This window comes from Cupressus sempervirens, chromosome 7, assembly GCF_028749045.1.
Source record: "Cupressus sempervirens isolate cs-2001-9-10 chromosome 7, ASM2874904v1, whole genome shotgun sequence".
Taxonomy (NCBI): Eukaryota; Viridiplantae; Streptophyta; class Pinopsida; order Cupressales; family Cupressaceae; genus Cupressus; species Cupressus sempervirens.
In genome coordinates this window covers 697,819,047-697,835,242 of record NC_143124.1, presented here as the reverse complement: position 1 = coordinate 697,835,242, position 16,196 = coordinate 697,819,047, and the positions used below count along the sequence as shown (strand labels likewise).

At 36.0% G+C, this 16,196-nt stretch overlaps 1 protein-coding gene across 1 annotated transcript; it reads right to left on the bottom strand.

Annotated features, from left to right (window-relative positions):
• Nucleotides 1-965: 965 nt before the first annotated feature.
• Nucleotides 966-12,019, bottom strand: LOC149549126 (uncharacterized). The gene is made up of 2 exons (XM_089792564.1): nucleotides 11,628-12,019; nucleotides 966-2,972 (listed from the first exon to the last, which is right to left on the bottom strand). The coding sequence occupies exons 1-2, from the start codon at nucleotides 11,690-11,692 to the stop codon at nucleotides 1,382-1,384; spliced, it is 1,656 nt and encodes a 551-aa protein (XP_089648690.1). The 5' UTR covers nucleotides 11,693-12,019; the 3' UTR covers nucleotides 966-1,381.
• Between the last annotated feature and the right edge of the window lie 4,177 nt (nucleotides 12,020-16,196).

The following is a 16,196-nucleotide window of genomic DNA, read 5'->3' as shown; positions in this document are numbered from 1 at the left end:
AAAACAGGAGAGCCAAAGTCATTAGCGGTACCGATAAACACTGACGACCCACAAGCAAGAATGAACTTGATCCATTTCTATATATACCTTATTGGTAATCAGGGGTATGAATCTCATTTGGAAGAGCAGTTGATTGAGATATCTTACATTAATAACGTACAAAACCTTATTGGTAATCAGGAGTTATGAATCTCATTTGGAAGAGAAGTTCATTGAGATATCTTACATTAATAACGTACAAAATGCTAGCTCGGTTGCTACTACCTTTCAACCACACAATGAGTTTCAACAGCATTCTTATTTCACTTGAAATTCAGAATGAGGATATGTTTAGTTAGTAATAAGGAATACTAGCATGGAATATTTGATTGCCTAAAAGACAAAACCACTGGGCAAAAGATGCAAGCAATTAGCTATGTAAGCAGAACGTATTGTGAGGTGCTAGAGTAATGGCAATAAATTGACAATCTCAGCTAAACAGGCAGCAACAAACAAAAATGTTTACAATCTTGAATTCTTTCGGGCAGTGCTTTACTAAAGATGGGCATCATTCCACTGAAATCAACTTCAATGTACTCGAGTACTAATGCCCAACAGTTGTTTTCACTTGATGTAGATTCTGCATAAAAATTTCAAATTCTCAATAAACATACATATGTCACCTCCCGTCGAAATCAAGCATGATCACACTACATATTGAAAATTATGTTTCCCACATTAAAAATTCTATAGCTATCTGCTTGCCAACATTCTCATGCAATGGTGACCTTCTTACATACTCAAGACGCAATGCCATTCAATACCAGCTATATAAATAAGAATTCAGCACTTAATAGCTTTGAACATTAAATATGTGAATACCAGGGGATGATTGAATGATTAATTAAACTTTCAAGTTGGTGTAACAACAAACATCATGGATCTCTAGTGCACGTATAACTCTAGTCAAATGCATATTGAAAAAATTATTTAGTAAAGAGAAGTTATATTCATTGGTGTATAATATAACAGGGTCTACTCAGCTTCAGATGCTACTGTTACACACTCTGACAAACAGAATATAATTGCCGATGTTGTGATTCTGTACAGTGGAAACACAAGTTCAGGTTTTCAAAAGAAGAAAAGGGGATTATAACACAGTTCCCCTGTCAAAAATGGTTTTTCCTTTCACTACTCTTTAGGATGTTTGCTGAAGCAGGAAAAGGGGATAACAGATGACCAGTTCATATAAAACATATCTCACATATCTACATATGCACAAGTATCTTTGTTAATACAACAAATATTCTTTCCTACTTACAAGATGCATCTACTCATACCCTTTAAAATATCTTCACACACTCTGGGATCTCGCTTTCAGTCAGATTACATCAGCCAGTATCTACTGTGATGATGAGATCTGCCAGGATCCAGAATTTTGAGACTGAAAATCTTGATTGTTGTCTGGGTATTGGAAACACAAGAAATCTCCATCATTAACAGCCTTCTGATGTAGACCCTGTCTATCATCAAATCTTAAAGATTGTTTATCATCATTGATGTTAGATGGTCCAAGACCATCCAAATGAAACTGCTGCATATCAATAAAATTCCTCAACTCCTTTCTCTCATCAATATGATTTTGTTTACCGACATCGATACTGGAAAATTGTTGCCCAGGAGAGACATTTTCAATTAGTCTTCCATCCATGTTCTGTAACTGCGGGGACTCAAAAGATGGGATGGTAGATGTGTTCATTTGATTACAAGATAAACCATTCCCTCCAGTAAATTCTTCCTCTGGCCAACAGCTGTAACTATCTGGATTGAAAACAACAGTGCCTGCTTCTGAGATATCAGCCTTTTTTTCATCCTCGATCATTCTTAAAAACTCCTCTGGATCAAACACTTCATGAAAACTAGGCAGTTCTAGGTCAGGTAGAGAATCAAGAGGTTCCCCAGAATCCAAGGCTTCAGCATTAGCATTTGTTGGCTGCATCTCACACTTTGATGATAAGAAATGAACTGTGGAAGAAAACTCCTGCTGGGAATCATGCTTAGGAATAGTCCCCTGGGATATTGTTTGCTTATAATCAAAAGCATTTCCAATATCTGCTAAATCACTTTTAGGTAAAATTCTTGTGAGCAACTCTCCATCTCCTTTCTCTGCCTTGAGGGGATAATAAATCATTGGGTCTCCTTCAATGGTGCTTGCCTCAGATTTGATAGCGTCTGGTTTATCTGATAAATCTAATGTAGTCTCTTCTTTCGCAGCCTTTACCTCAGATTTAGAGGCAATTTTCAATTCAGAATTCTGCCTCGAATCCTCAATGCCTACATGCAGTTTTTGGGGACATTCAGAATACATGTCAGTAGTTCCATGTCCCTGATCTATATCAAAAGTTCTAGCACTGTCCCTCACTTCCACTCCAGCTTCTGAAACCAGATCACTCAAGGGAGACAAAGACAGATGGATCGGACTTTGGCAAGGACTTTTAGGAGAGACACCCTGTTTAAAATTCTTCCACTCACTGGAGACCTCACATTGCTGAGATGTAGAGCAATCTGGAGACTGACAAGTAACATGAGTTGAAGTAGATGTTACTGAAGACTCCTTTGAGGCACTAATTTCAGGAAGGTTCAGACGAGCACAAGATCCATACATGGCCCTTGCCGCCCGGTCGTATGCCAGAGCAGCATCCTCTGCTGAGGAAAAGGTACCCAACCACAGTCGACTGCCCCGATTTGGTTCTCTGATCTCTGCAACCCATTTTCCCCATGTTCTCTGTCTAACTCCTCTGTAATTGCAATGTGCATTATCAGGACCGCCCTTTCCTTTCATGCATCCTTTCTTTGAACCTTTGGCCGGTGCTTTTTTGACTCTTTTTGAGCCATCTCTTGAGCTCTCTGCCTGCTTGTTCAGCTCTTCCCACTTGGCTAAAGTTTCTGCTACAGAATTGTTTCCATGGTTTCCACTACGTGCCTTCCTTTTCCTGCAAAGTATTAAGGAATGATTAAATGTTCATATTATATACAACCTTCTGTAAACTGAATACGCTTATTAATTACAGAAATAAAAATCACAAGTGACTTTAATACCCATAAGCACAAAGAAAATAAATTAAATAAGATCTAGTAGTGTACATTCTGCTTTCTGGATACACAGTCAGTCCCATAATCATGTCTTATTTATGCAATGATAACGATTCAAAGCTCCACAGAACATGCACGTACTCTGAATTCCCCATAACTCACCCTTCCTAGTACAAACAAATTTTCTATACCCTAAAATTCCCATTCTAAAATATTCACGGTCTCTATCATCCACCCATGATAACTTTGACAAAAAAGTGCTATTATTTCCTCCTTTCCACAATAAAATGCAAGAAATGTCTCATAAAAGGGAGCTCCAATCCCATAATCATGTCTTATTTATGCAATCATAATAATTCAAAGCTCGACAGAACATGCACTTACTCTGAATTCCCCATACCTCACCCTTCCTAGTACAAACAAATTTTCTACACCCTAAATTCCCATTCTAAAATATTCGCTCTCTATCATCCACCCATGATAACTTTGCCAAAAAAGTACTATTAATTCCTCCTTTCCACAATAAAATGCAAGAAATGTTTCATAAGGACTTGTACTTAGTTTAAACATCGTCTTTCCATAATAGACAATTTAAACTCTACATGTGATCTACACTCCACTTTTCTCAAATATTGCATTTCAGAATGATCTTAATGGGTTTTCTTATATCTTAAAAAGAAAACTGTGAATGTTAGTTTACAATGGTGTCACAAACCTACAAAATTTGAAACATGTGTACAAAGAAATGAAAATCTGGTAACCATAAAACTGTCAAAATAGTTTTTGCAGTAGCTGCTCCTGGTCCCAGACTTCTAACAGTTGCAGGAACATCAAAGATAAATGCAACATTATATAATCAAACTACAATATATGCTTCTGGTGCATAACACAGTATAAGAGTAACTATCTTGTAGTCAAACAACTCAGAGATCATTACTCAATGGTTCCAAACTGGCACACAGCATAGTATAAGAACGACTAAATGATCATGATATCTGCATTTATTTAACAGTTACAATAGCACATCTTATTAGTGTCTCTTAAAGCACATAGAATATGGAAGTATACCTTTCTCAGGGCCTATACCATAGAAATATAGTTATATATAGGTGTCTGTACCTCCTGCTGCCTAAAGTTTTCATAGCTTCATGCATAATTACAAAATTTAACACTGAAGTACAGTAAACTGTAACTTGCATACATCCCAAAATAAAAGATTCCTTCAAATATATACCATACATTAATACTTCCTATCCATGTCCGTGCACAACATTGTATGATATTTTGGCATGGATACTATTCTAGGTATTATTACAATATTACACTCTAGCAACATCATCCGCCTCATGCAATTATGTGTATTATTCACATTACACTGTAAGCTTCACACAATTCAAAAATGAGAGCAACCCAAAAATAATTATAGCTTGCAGGCATCTATCGAGATATTGTTTTGAAAAATGGCACTCCATCATGCAAAGTTTGATAACAAGCACTAAAATGTCCCCTTCCTAGGTGACAAGCAGATGAGCGGAGGTTGACCTGTCATTCGAGTTCCCATAGATCAACAGTATGGTTATCGGATTCATTCTGAGGGTCATGGGCAGGGACTTTGTCAGCCGTCTTGGACTTTCAGACTGCAGTTCTCATTTTTTAGGCAGGTCAAGCAGTTGACTTGTTGACCACCCCCGAAAGACCATGGAGCAGAGCAAGATCACTTTCGAGTAGTTTAAGCGGGGATTGGAGTCACCTACTTCCTACTAAAAACTGCTAGTTGGCCTGCAGGACTCGAGCATCAATCACAGTGCTTTAGCTAGATTCTTGTCCATAACAGCATTTTATTAATAAAAGGAGAAATATGTAAATATTTCCTAAGTTGGGATTAAATAAAGATAAAGTGAAATTACAAACTCACTTTATAATATAATAAAGTACCTTCCTAGGCATTGTAAGTTGTTTTAAAAGAGGAACTTTTGAAGATTAGACCCTCAAGGGTCTGTACCAGCTAGAGAAGGGGCTTTATTTTAATTTTAATAAAGTTTATAAAATGCAAGAACAAACTAAAACAAAGTGGAGGCAGCCAATTTGGGTATTCTATAATTCATTTTTACAGGTGATTTTTGGAGAACGGAGTTCTGGGCACAATTTGCATGCAGAGATCAGATCTTGTGAATAAAAACTCCCTTAGGAATCACTTGATTGAACAAAAACCCAATCCCGTAGCCTCATTTTCTCACCCTAGCACTCATTGGCAAGTTTATTTTTGGTTGACTGGAGGGCATTTTCAGTGCCCAGTCACAGTCACAATCATATTTTGGAAGCATACAGCAATTCTGGGCACATTTTTACACTTATTCCAGCCCTTGGTGCAAGGATGTAGTCTAGAGCAGAGAAGATTTGCAAATGCCATCACATTTTGGGTAGGGTTTCATGAGATTGACCTGCTGGGAACAAATTACAGTAACAAACTTGCAGATCAGGGGTCTTTAGCTGCTGATGTCATGCAAATGGAGAATGTCGATTAACAAGTATGATAAAACTGAGCTTTGTGTGTGGGATCAAGCAATCATTTCTACTCATCGTTTTAACTATTCGGCTTTAATGTTTTGAGTGTGGTGCTCAATCTTTGGGTGATAATATTGTCAGAAAATTGAAAGGAAATGGAATTTCTGAAACAGAAAAGACAAAAAAGAGTTCCACATACCAAATAACATAATAAGGTATCATCTTATGTCGCAAAATTCAACTACAGTGAGCATAATGTCTCTCAAATGAAAGCAGCCGGCTAAATGTTGCACTGTCAACCACTTCCATCAGCCCAGGATATCAAATTTAGGGACTATCATAACTAGACTAAGTATTGTCAACAAAATACAATGGACTAAGATACAAATTTCCAGTTGCCCTTTCTTGGCGGAGCATTTAATATAGTCTTGCATAAGGTTGATTGAAAATATTCCTCGATAGCATCTGCTGGTTCTATTGTTCATTCCATCTCTGTGGTTAATATATTACCATTGTGAATTGGTTCTCTATGTACTTTTGGAGGTTGCCATTAAATAAAATAGTTCAAGCTAATCCTGCTAAAGAGACGGTGGAGACATCATTGTAGAAAGAAAAATTATGAATGGAATTCCTTATCTTTCCAAGGTTGGCTCCTTCAGCGTTGATGTTAGGCTGTAGGAAGTAGGATTCTTTGCAAGCAAATTAACCAACCTGGTATGATCAGGACAATTGGCAATATTCTGGGTAAGTAAAATGTAAGCATGAACCTCCTAGAAGGATTACTCCTAGAATCTAGGTTGTTGTGGCAATGACGGCTATTGTTTTCTTGATGAATCCCACTACTTGATTGGCATAAAGAATGTTCAGGCTGAACTGAGAGAACTCTAGAAATTTGAGGCTGCATTAGCAAACTTTGTGGACCAAGATGTATGAATAGATGTAGCGTCAAATTCAAACCCTGAGATGGTTGATGCTCTAGTGGTGATGTTCATTGACATGGCATATAAAGTTTAGACAATCATGTTGTGTATAATGTCCATGGGAACTGGAAGAGGTATTAAATTTAATGTTGAGGGCATACTAAGAAAGTGCAGGGAATATTAATCATCAAGCCTTAATATTTGAAGCGTCTAGCTTATTTGACTAAGTGTAACATTCCAACTATTTGTCTTCCTCTACATTGTGACAAGTGACTGAAAACTACATAAAGGAATGAGTGAGAAATTTACATTGGGGAGAATTTTAGACTTTGCTCTCATGAATGTTTGTTAAAATCATTTCATTTCAATGTTGCATTCTCATTACTTCACAAATACTTATATGGAGGGATTTTCTGATTTGATGCACTTGGACCTTCATTGGTGTACTTTGTGCAGATAAGTATTCTTATTCTTAATATTACATTTATCTACTCATTAAAGTCTCTCTATGATTTGCATTTTTATATGTACATTTATCTACTCATTATAGTCTCTCTATCACTTGCATTTTTATATGTACTATATGAGTTATTTTCCTTGATTTTTTCCTTTGTATCTGAAGTTGATCTTGCAGGAAAAGAAGAATGGCACATTAAGCAACTCATGATAGTAGCTTCAAAGAAGTTGTGATTAGGCTGGATAAATTGAGGCTCTTGAAGAAAATATTTTTGATGATTGAGTTTATGAGTATTCTTCTACATTGAGAGGGAGTAAGATAATTCTTCAAAGGCAATGTAGGAGCGTAGAAGATTGATACTTAGAGGGAGTCTAGAAATAGATGTGTGTGACTACATGTTTTTTATGGGCCTACTCTTCAATGCATCTGAGGAAATACTAACTTATCACTAGAAAATCAAAACACTGATATCAGATTCAAAGTGAGTTTGACAGGCATCCTTGGGTGAAGAGAGCTTTTATGGAAGTAACTAGAGGACCGAACTTGCCAAGATCGATGTTCAAAGGGAGAATATTGAGGTGCAATCCTTTGTAAATTTCTCTATGAGGAGAAGCTCTAAGTGAAACTCCTTGTAATGCATTCTTCTCTGTGAGAGAAAGTTAAGGTGAAAGCCTTTGTACCACCCTCTAACTAGGTTCATGGTGGTTACTATATCACATATAATATGTAATGAAAGGTGACAATCTTTCATTGACATATATAAATAGAAAGTAACCATTGTAAGGTGACAATCTTATAAATGGTAGACCTGTTATCATGATAAACTTCCTTAAGTTTTGTCCTAGAGTGTTGGAAGTCATGATAACAAACGTATCAACCAGAAGGTAACCATTGTAAGGTGACGACCTTATCAATAGTTGATCTATCTCCTAACACCAAAATGTGTTGGTGCAAGAGTTATCATGGTTCTTTAGGCCAAATTTTGCTAGACATCATGAAAATCAATTTGTTATGGCTCTTCAAGTCAGATCTTGGCGGATACCATATTAATCTATCATAGACCACACTTAAGGTGGTGTCCAAATCTTCTATTGTAATTGCTTTAATTCTCTCTTTGGTAAAGAGGGAGTGTTGAGAAATTTAGTCTCATAGAGAATTGAAGCAAATTCCATATGTAATATATGTTAATATATATGTGTGTGTTGATGGATTTATGTCAATATCCTTAAATATACCATTCCAGGAATATCATACTAAGATGATCTCTTCATATACTTAAGAGCATAGTGTGTTCTATATCAATCCTCCCTAACTAAGAGGGAGTGTCAAGAATATAGCTATAGTCGGATTGATTTAATCTTAACATACAATGTTGATATACTATATATATAATACATATGTTATAATTGTAATTAATATTGTTAATATATAAACTAATAATGATTAATCATAGAGACATGTCTCCTACTCTTATATTATTAGATATTGGGATCTGCATTTGGAACACAACTATAACAATGGCAATGTAATTACAATTATAGAAACCGATCCATGTTACTTAATACCTATCAATTATATTCTAACAATTGATATCTTGCCTCTGACCAACTGAATCTATTTGAACAGTGATATAAAAAAAATGAAAAAACCTTTAATTATCTTGTGCTTTAAACATAAAAATAAAGAGTACTTATGAGACAGACAAACCCTTCCTAAGACAGTGACATCCACAGCCATCATGGCAATGTACAGCCATCGCCAGGAAGTCCCTGTGTTCCTGGGACAGCAAGGGCGGTTTTTCTAAATAGGGACAACAGGGAGACATATCTGAGGCGTCCCAATGCAGGTACAAGGCAAAAAATACCTAGGGACACATCCCCCCAAGGAACATAGACAAATTGTCATGTTGATACAAGAAAGAATAATGTTCATTACGTGGCAAAGAAGGAAAGTAAGGAAGTTAGAACAGGAATTTTTTATGTTCGACTAGTACATAGCAAAGAAGGAAAGTAAGGAGTTATCTAAAGGTACAAGGCAACTGAGTTTACAAAAGATGGAAGCTACAATCATCACATTTGAGCAGATTATTAAAATAAGTACATGTGCAGTTTTGACACAGATTTAGCAGTTACAAAAGGAGCACACATGTATAAAATTGAAATGTTGTGCAGGGAAAAGTAAGTTGTGACACAAGCATGTCAAGTGGACACCTTGCTTGGCCAAGTGATAAACCCTTTGCAACCACATCGGGACATTCATGATTTTGTTATTACACTGCCCACTCAGTATCATCAGCTCAAATACCTTCTGCAGAAGAGAAACAACCAAACCGCCAGCACATGGTTATCAATGAAATTTAATAAAAAATTAGTGACTGCTGGTTTGGAGGAAGCAAAACAAAGTGAGGCCCCAGTATGTACAGGTTCACTCAGGTTCTCCCCTTGTAGTTCCAGCCAAATCCAATCCCCTTGAACAAAACCCTAAGTGACTCCATAGATGGACCATGTCAGCATCCACACCAGATTCAAATCAGATGCAGGTTAAGGCATGTTTTCCAACAAATCAGTAACCAAGCATTGACCAAATCCAAATGCAAATATAAACAATGTTTGGGTTTGTTGAAAATACAAGTCTATGCAAAACCACAAAATCGGTCATTGAATCATTACCAAAATCCAACAAAATATTAAAATCTAGTGGAGATTATATATTTTAGCTCCGTAATTTGAACCATAAGTTTTTAAAAAAGAAAAGCATATCCAAATGTTTAAAAATGATAAATAATATTAAGAAGTGATTAGTTAATGGAAGCTCTTGTAAATATTTTTCTGATACCATATGTGAAAGCACGATGAAAATGTGTCCAATGTTGGGAATAAACATGGATATGCAAATGGCAAAATTATAGATGCCAAGACATTAATCTTAACAGTTAGGGGAAAAAAATGTCTACATGTTTACAAAATCCAAATGCTAATGGACATGCAAATTCAGTTTTGAATTAGTAGAAAGATGAACCATTTTTTAGCTTCTCAAATATGAACAGTTAATGTATAATTATATAAATATTTATACAGTCCAAATGTAAAATGTATAAAAAGATTCAACTTTAAATTTGAAGAACAGACAAACATATACAATACAGAGAACCCCAAAAATATAAAAAATGCCAACAACCAGAGCCATATTATCTAAATCATGGCATTGAAACTCAGATTTTGCTTGTACTCTTAGCAGTCCCAGTTGCGTTTTAAGTAGTAGTTGACAGAGGCTCGAAACAATTGAAACATTGGAAAGACTTGGAGAAATCACTAGATCAAAACAAAATGAAAAATGCCAACAATCAGAGCCACATTATCTAAATCATGGCATTGAAACTCAGATTTTGCTTGGACTCTTAGCAGTCCTAGTTGCGCTTTAAGTGGTAGTTGACAGAGGCTCGAAAAAATTCAAACATTGGAAAGACCCGGAGAAATCACTAGATTAAAACAAAATGAGCGTAACCTCAAAAGTCTCCAAAATCGCCAAAGTCACCGTTTTGCAAATCAAGTTAAAATCTTTAAGGTGCTGCAAAACAGAAAGAAGAGAAAGGATGGGCACTCGATGTGGCTTCTCAGTTTAATCTCCTTCATTTTAGGATGCTTCTAACGCCAATTCTCCAAGCTAATGAAGCTACGACCAACTCATTTAATTAACCAAACTTTATAAGTTTTGAGTGGCAAACAACAAGATCCATTTGCCAATATAATCAACTGCCATTTCGGCTAGATGAAAACAAATGTGCAAAATTATCTAAATCATTAAATGACTACAAATAGATTCCCAATTTTAGTTTTCAATTTGCGGAATAAACAGGATAAATGCAGATACCCTAAAGACAGGAATTAATTGAGGGAATTTTGCACTTACATTAGAAAATTCAAGTGATACAACTATTCAGTTTTAATTATACAGAATAAATGAAATGAAAGATTTCTAATGACGTTCATGAGGCCATAAGCCTAAGGGACCCTCGTAAAACTCCTAGTCAGTCTGATGTTATTTCTCCAGACTGTCTCCTTTGCTGTGAATCTACATAAGTAAAATGGTCCCCTGGAGGAGTCTTGATGAAAAGGCCTTTTATGTTGTTCACTTTTAAAGTTTCATTGTGCCGGTTAGGAATGTCCTCGTATGCTGTAAGCAAATGTATCTAAATGCCAGAGCCATATAACTCGGAAACCCCAGCAATGTCTGATAAAGCGCTAAGGTCACCCAATGCCAAGCCCTTTAAGCTCGACACAAATAGTAACCAAACTGTTAGAAAAATTCAAAATTTACAGAGTGCCCCTTGACCTACCAGGGGTCAAGCCTTGTGTACAGCATTGATCCAACAACACAAGGGATATCTTGAATATGAGTCAGTTCGATACCCCAGTCCAAGTACATACCCCCTTAGTTAAGAAGTCACACTAATGCGTCCAAGATACATGTTGTGTAATGTATTCCGCCAAGAAAAAACTATCTAAAAACTCGTTGAATTAAAATCCAAATCCAAATGCAAATGCAAATGCAAATTATATGATAAAATCTAAGCATTACTGAATGCAGATGTAGAAACTCACTTTTTATGGTCTCGAATATTGAATGTCGAAACCCTTAACCCATAAAACATGCAACAAAGATGGATAAATTACCTCTGCGGCTCCGTTGCTACTTCCTTCCCTTTCCCTGTGTTCAACCTATGAAACGTAGAAGACATGCAGTGACTGCCCGGCTTCCAAACTAACGCTTCAGGGACGCCCAGCACTCGATCGTCCGTAACAAGCAGCACCCAGATCCTCTTACTGTTAATCAATTTTCCCAACTCGACTTCAAATGTCAGGCTTCAAAATCCCTAAAACGGTACAAGACAAACGGTATATATAGATCTAGTGAAGTAGATATACAGCAATGCCCAATAGAAGATTCACGATGCTCAAGAAACTTCTGCAGTGGCAGCTTTCGCCATATTTATCCAGGCTTATCCAGCGTCCATACTGTTCATTGTCATCTAATATCGAAGATTTGAGCGAGATGATCAAAACTCCTTTACGGTCTACAGAGGCTCCAATTTATATAAGCCCTATCCCAGGATATTTTCGGTCCTGAACACGTGTCAAGCCCGTACCTACGTGGCAGATTCTCGTCCATCAGTTTCAATGACGTGGCACACACAGTTCAACGGAGGGAATTTTATATCGCTTCTTTGCTTGTAACGGAGGGAGACCTGCCTCGTGCCAGAAGCTTCCCGGCAACGCACATTCTGGGAATTATTTCCCCTTTAGACTTTTAGTTAATCGCTCCGGACTGTAGGTCTTTTTATTTCCAGGATCTCTGGATTGAATCGACGCCCTACACGTGTGAGAACGTGGGGCTCTTTAATAGGCGCCATTTTTGATGTGATTCTCGTGCATTCCAGTTGAAAGGTTGCTTCATGTAGACGCCACCACCCAATTGATTAATTAATAAAAATATTGTTTGTGATAATTACGAGCGATTGCTCCCTTACGTGTAAAGGACAGCCCTCATGAAATATTTATTCCACTTTTGGAGCCACTCGAGGAATTTGCTTCAAACTTCAGCATTAATTAGGTACCTATATAATTTTATATTGTCAAGTTGGATAATATAATTTTATATTGTCAAGTTGGATAATTTTGTGTGGCTAAAATTGTTTGTTTATTTTTTATTTATTGGTACTAAGAATCCTCTATGCATTTTAGTTTGTAGTTTCAGATATTTGCTAAAGTATTTTCGGTGTTTCAATTTTATGTCTTAATTTATCACCTTTTTTTTTTGCCTTCTTCTTCTTTATTTATTTCTGGAGTATGACTTCTATTTCATGACAAGATTTTGATGTTTTTAATTTTTAAAATTTAAATTTAAATATGTTTGATTCTATTACATCCTTTTCTTTTCTTTTTTACAAGATTGACTAAATTTATTAAATTAAATTTAAATTTTGGTTAATCTTATTAGTTTCTTTTTAACCTAAGGTCAACTAAATTTACTATTATGTTAAGAATTGTGAGAATCCAAGTTTGAGTCTAGATCTAGACATGTGAAGACAAGTAAAGTGATGGAAATGAGATCTTTAGTCTAGGAATGCAAACTTGGAAGTTATTCACTTGTCATTTCTAATTGAGGATCATTTCATTGAGGGAACAATCAATTAGGTTGAGCGTCAACCCTTAAGAAGAGTTGACAACTTTAATTAATTATTCCTCCACATTTATTTGATATGATTGGATATGATAATGATATGATCTAGGTAAAGTGATAGGAAATTGACGACTTTTTAAATGAGTAGTAAAATAAATTTCATAAAAGAAATATAATAACATAGATTTGTAAATGAGATGTAGAGAGGAACGAGATGCAAAAAATTGAGGCAAATTATGTTAGATGCTAAAACTAGGAAATTAGTTCTAAAGATGCCCTCATCAACTAAAGGGTCTAGGTTTTGGATTAAAAGATTTGTAGATCTATCTGCCCAAGATTCGAACAAAAGGTGTTGGACTCTATAGCTAAGTGAATAAGTCCAAGAGTTCTTTCTTATTCAGAGTGAAGGGTTGTGTTTCTAGTTTTCTCTATACATTTCTACAACTTTCAACTATGCATTTATAACCTTCGCATATAGAAGAAGGAAAAATATATTTTGTTGCATACGAGGTTTCTTAAGTCAAACCTCATGTTGGTGTTTCCACCTCCATGACAACAATATTGGATGAATGTGAGCTTACCATTGATAGGAAAAAGGTCGATAACCTCAAAGGAAATGCTTGAAATGACAAATGATACCTCCGAATGATAAATGATACATAGACTTCTACCACTTCCCATGGGTGGAATGGACTCCTGACATCCTTATATTGTTAGTTCAATTCATTTGGGTAAGTTTTACTCTTCACAATACTCTAAAACCAAAATTGGATATACTGGACCTAGTTAGGAGACCTAATTCAATAAGGTTTGCATATTCAATTTTTAGGAATTTTCTCCAAACTTCTCCACTAGACCCTGCAAATAAATAGTTTTTCTAAGCACCCTTTTGGGATTTCTTCCAAACTCCAAGAGATCAAATTCCAACTCACAAAAAACTACCCAAATGTTCATAGGGCTAATTAGGTGACTAGGCATAATTAGGACAAATTTACAATGAAACCACTTGGAATCTTTACTCCAAAATTGAACCAACTCCTTAGACACTCCTAAAACCTCCTAATCCACCATTAGTTTAAACACAACCACTCCACCCATTGATTTGTAATCACATTTGCATCCTACTATTACCAGTACACATGGAGATGTAGGGCTAGGGCATAATATTTCTTGCAAATGTACCAACTTCTCTATCTGCAACCTTTTGAATCTTAATATGCACACACTCTTAGATTGAATTTCCCCTAGGACCATACAATTTCAAGGGTGGAAACTCAAACTAGATGCATTTCAAATTTAAACCCTAAGTTATATTGTCCAATCTTACCAGTAAGAAAAAATAATTCACAACTTCCTACAATGGATTCAAACCAAAAATAACAGAAGGTAAATTCAATCTACTTTCAAACCAAGTCACTTACTTTACCATGCCAATTGACTATTCATACACAAAGGCTGTACACTGTTAAAAAATGATAGAGAAATCTGGCATATTTTATTAATTCTTCTTCCAAATTATTTTAACCAACATTCAAGTGCATCCAAGGGAAATTTATAATGGTTTTACAACTTCTCCAACTAAAGTCAACCAATATTTAAGCTAGTTAGCGATTGTGATCAATTTTTTTGAAAAGTTGCAACTTTTGGTATATTGGCTTTGGACACTTACCAAACCTATTCAAATCCTTTCAAATTCCATCATTAGGAAAAATTACATGGATTTAGATCCTGTAAGACCATTTCATGACAAAATAACCCTTGAAGCAACATTTATATCAATTTGGTCAATATGGCCCTAAATGTCTCTAAAGGTCATTTAGGCCCGAACTTTGACTCCATTTCTATCTACCTCATTACATAATTACAAAGTCTGGTAAGACCATTTCATGACAAAATAACCCTTGAAGCAACATTTATATCAATTTGGTCAATATGGCCCTAAATGTCTCTAAAGGTCATTTAGGCTTGAACTTTGACTCCATTTCTATCCACTCATTACATAATTGCAAAGTTTGACCCACAGGGTCTTGTAGAGTACTTTAACCTAAACCTAGACCATCCCTTAGCTATGGCTTTATTCATGATCCTAGTTGATCCCGCACCATACTCCCCTTGGAAGAAAAGTCTCAAGTCCTATTCGAGACTAACTACTCTAATCTCCTCATTTTTGCACAATATGTTCCTCCTTTAGCTAAGTAGCCTTTGATGTTGGCTTATCCTTCCATGTTACCAAATGCTTCATAAACACCTTATGTCTTGTTCTTTGGGCTATCCTATTGTCTAGAATTCTCTTCATCAATCCTTATTGCCATTTACTTTGGATCAAGGTTGGTGCTCTATTTCCATAGAAGGAAAGCTTGAATTTGTGTTCATGATGTAGCTTAGATTTCATTTTGTATGTTGTATACATTTCTTTAAGAGATTTGTATTGATACTTTATTTTTCTTGAGTGTATGTTCATGGGATTTTAAGGCATTACTCACCCATGGGAGGGAAGAAGTAACATTGTGGGTGAACAGTATAGTTGAACAACCCTTGTAGTGTAGAGTTTCTTCTCATAGAGAAGAAGGGTCATGACATGGAGTATGGGTTCCATGTTGCCTTGTTTTGTCAAAATGGAAGAGTATGTGAGTTATTTGAGCCTTGTGAAGGCATGTATTCTTATTATTCATTGCATCTCCTTTTGGGTACTTGGTCCACCTTCACCCCATTAATGGGTCTTTGTGGACCTCTTTGTGCAAGCCTTGGAAGGGTGTTCAATGTTATTTTGTTTTGTCATTGTTGCATTTTATGAGTGTATGGTTGTAACCCGTTCAACCTTGATTCTCCAAGCTTGGGGTGGTCTCATTGAGGCCTAGGTTGGGAAGTGAGTCCTTCATGGTTATCTTGTGGTTATTTCAAATTTTGATGGGAGCTCTTCTTGGAAAGAAATGAAAAGAAAGATTGTTTGTACATATTTCTCAAGTATCATGTATTACTCAAACGAGCATTGTGAATGGTTCTTTATTATTATTGTGTAAGAGAAAAGGATAGTTTTAACTTTAGGTACAAGGTGTTTAAGG

Bases quoted from the DNA above. Each gene is read 5' to 3' on its own strand.
- LOC149549126 (XM_089792564.1), bottom strand. From the start codon at position 11,692: ATGTCTTCTACGTTTCATAGGTTGAACACAGGGAAAGGGAAGGAAGTA. The intron at 2,973-11,627 runs GTAATTTATCCA...AATACTTTGCAG, and splicing joins GTAGCAACGGAGCCGCAGAG to GAAAAGGAAGGCACGTAGTG.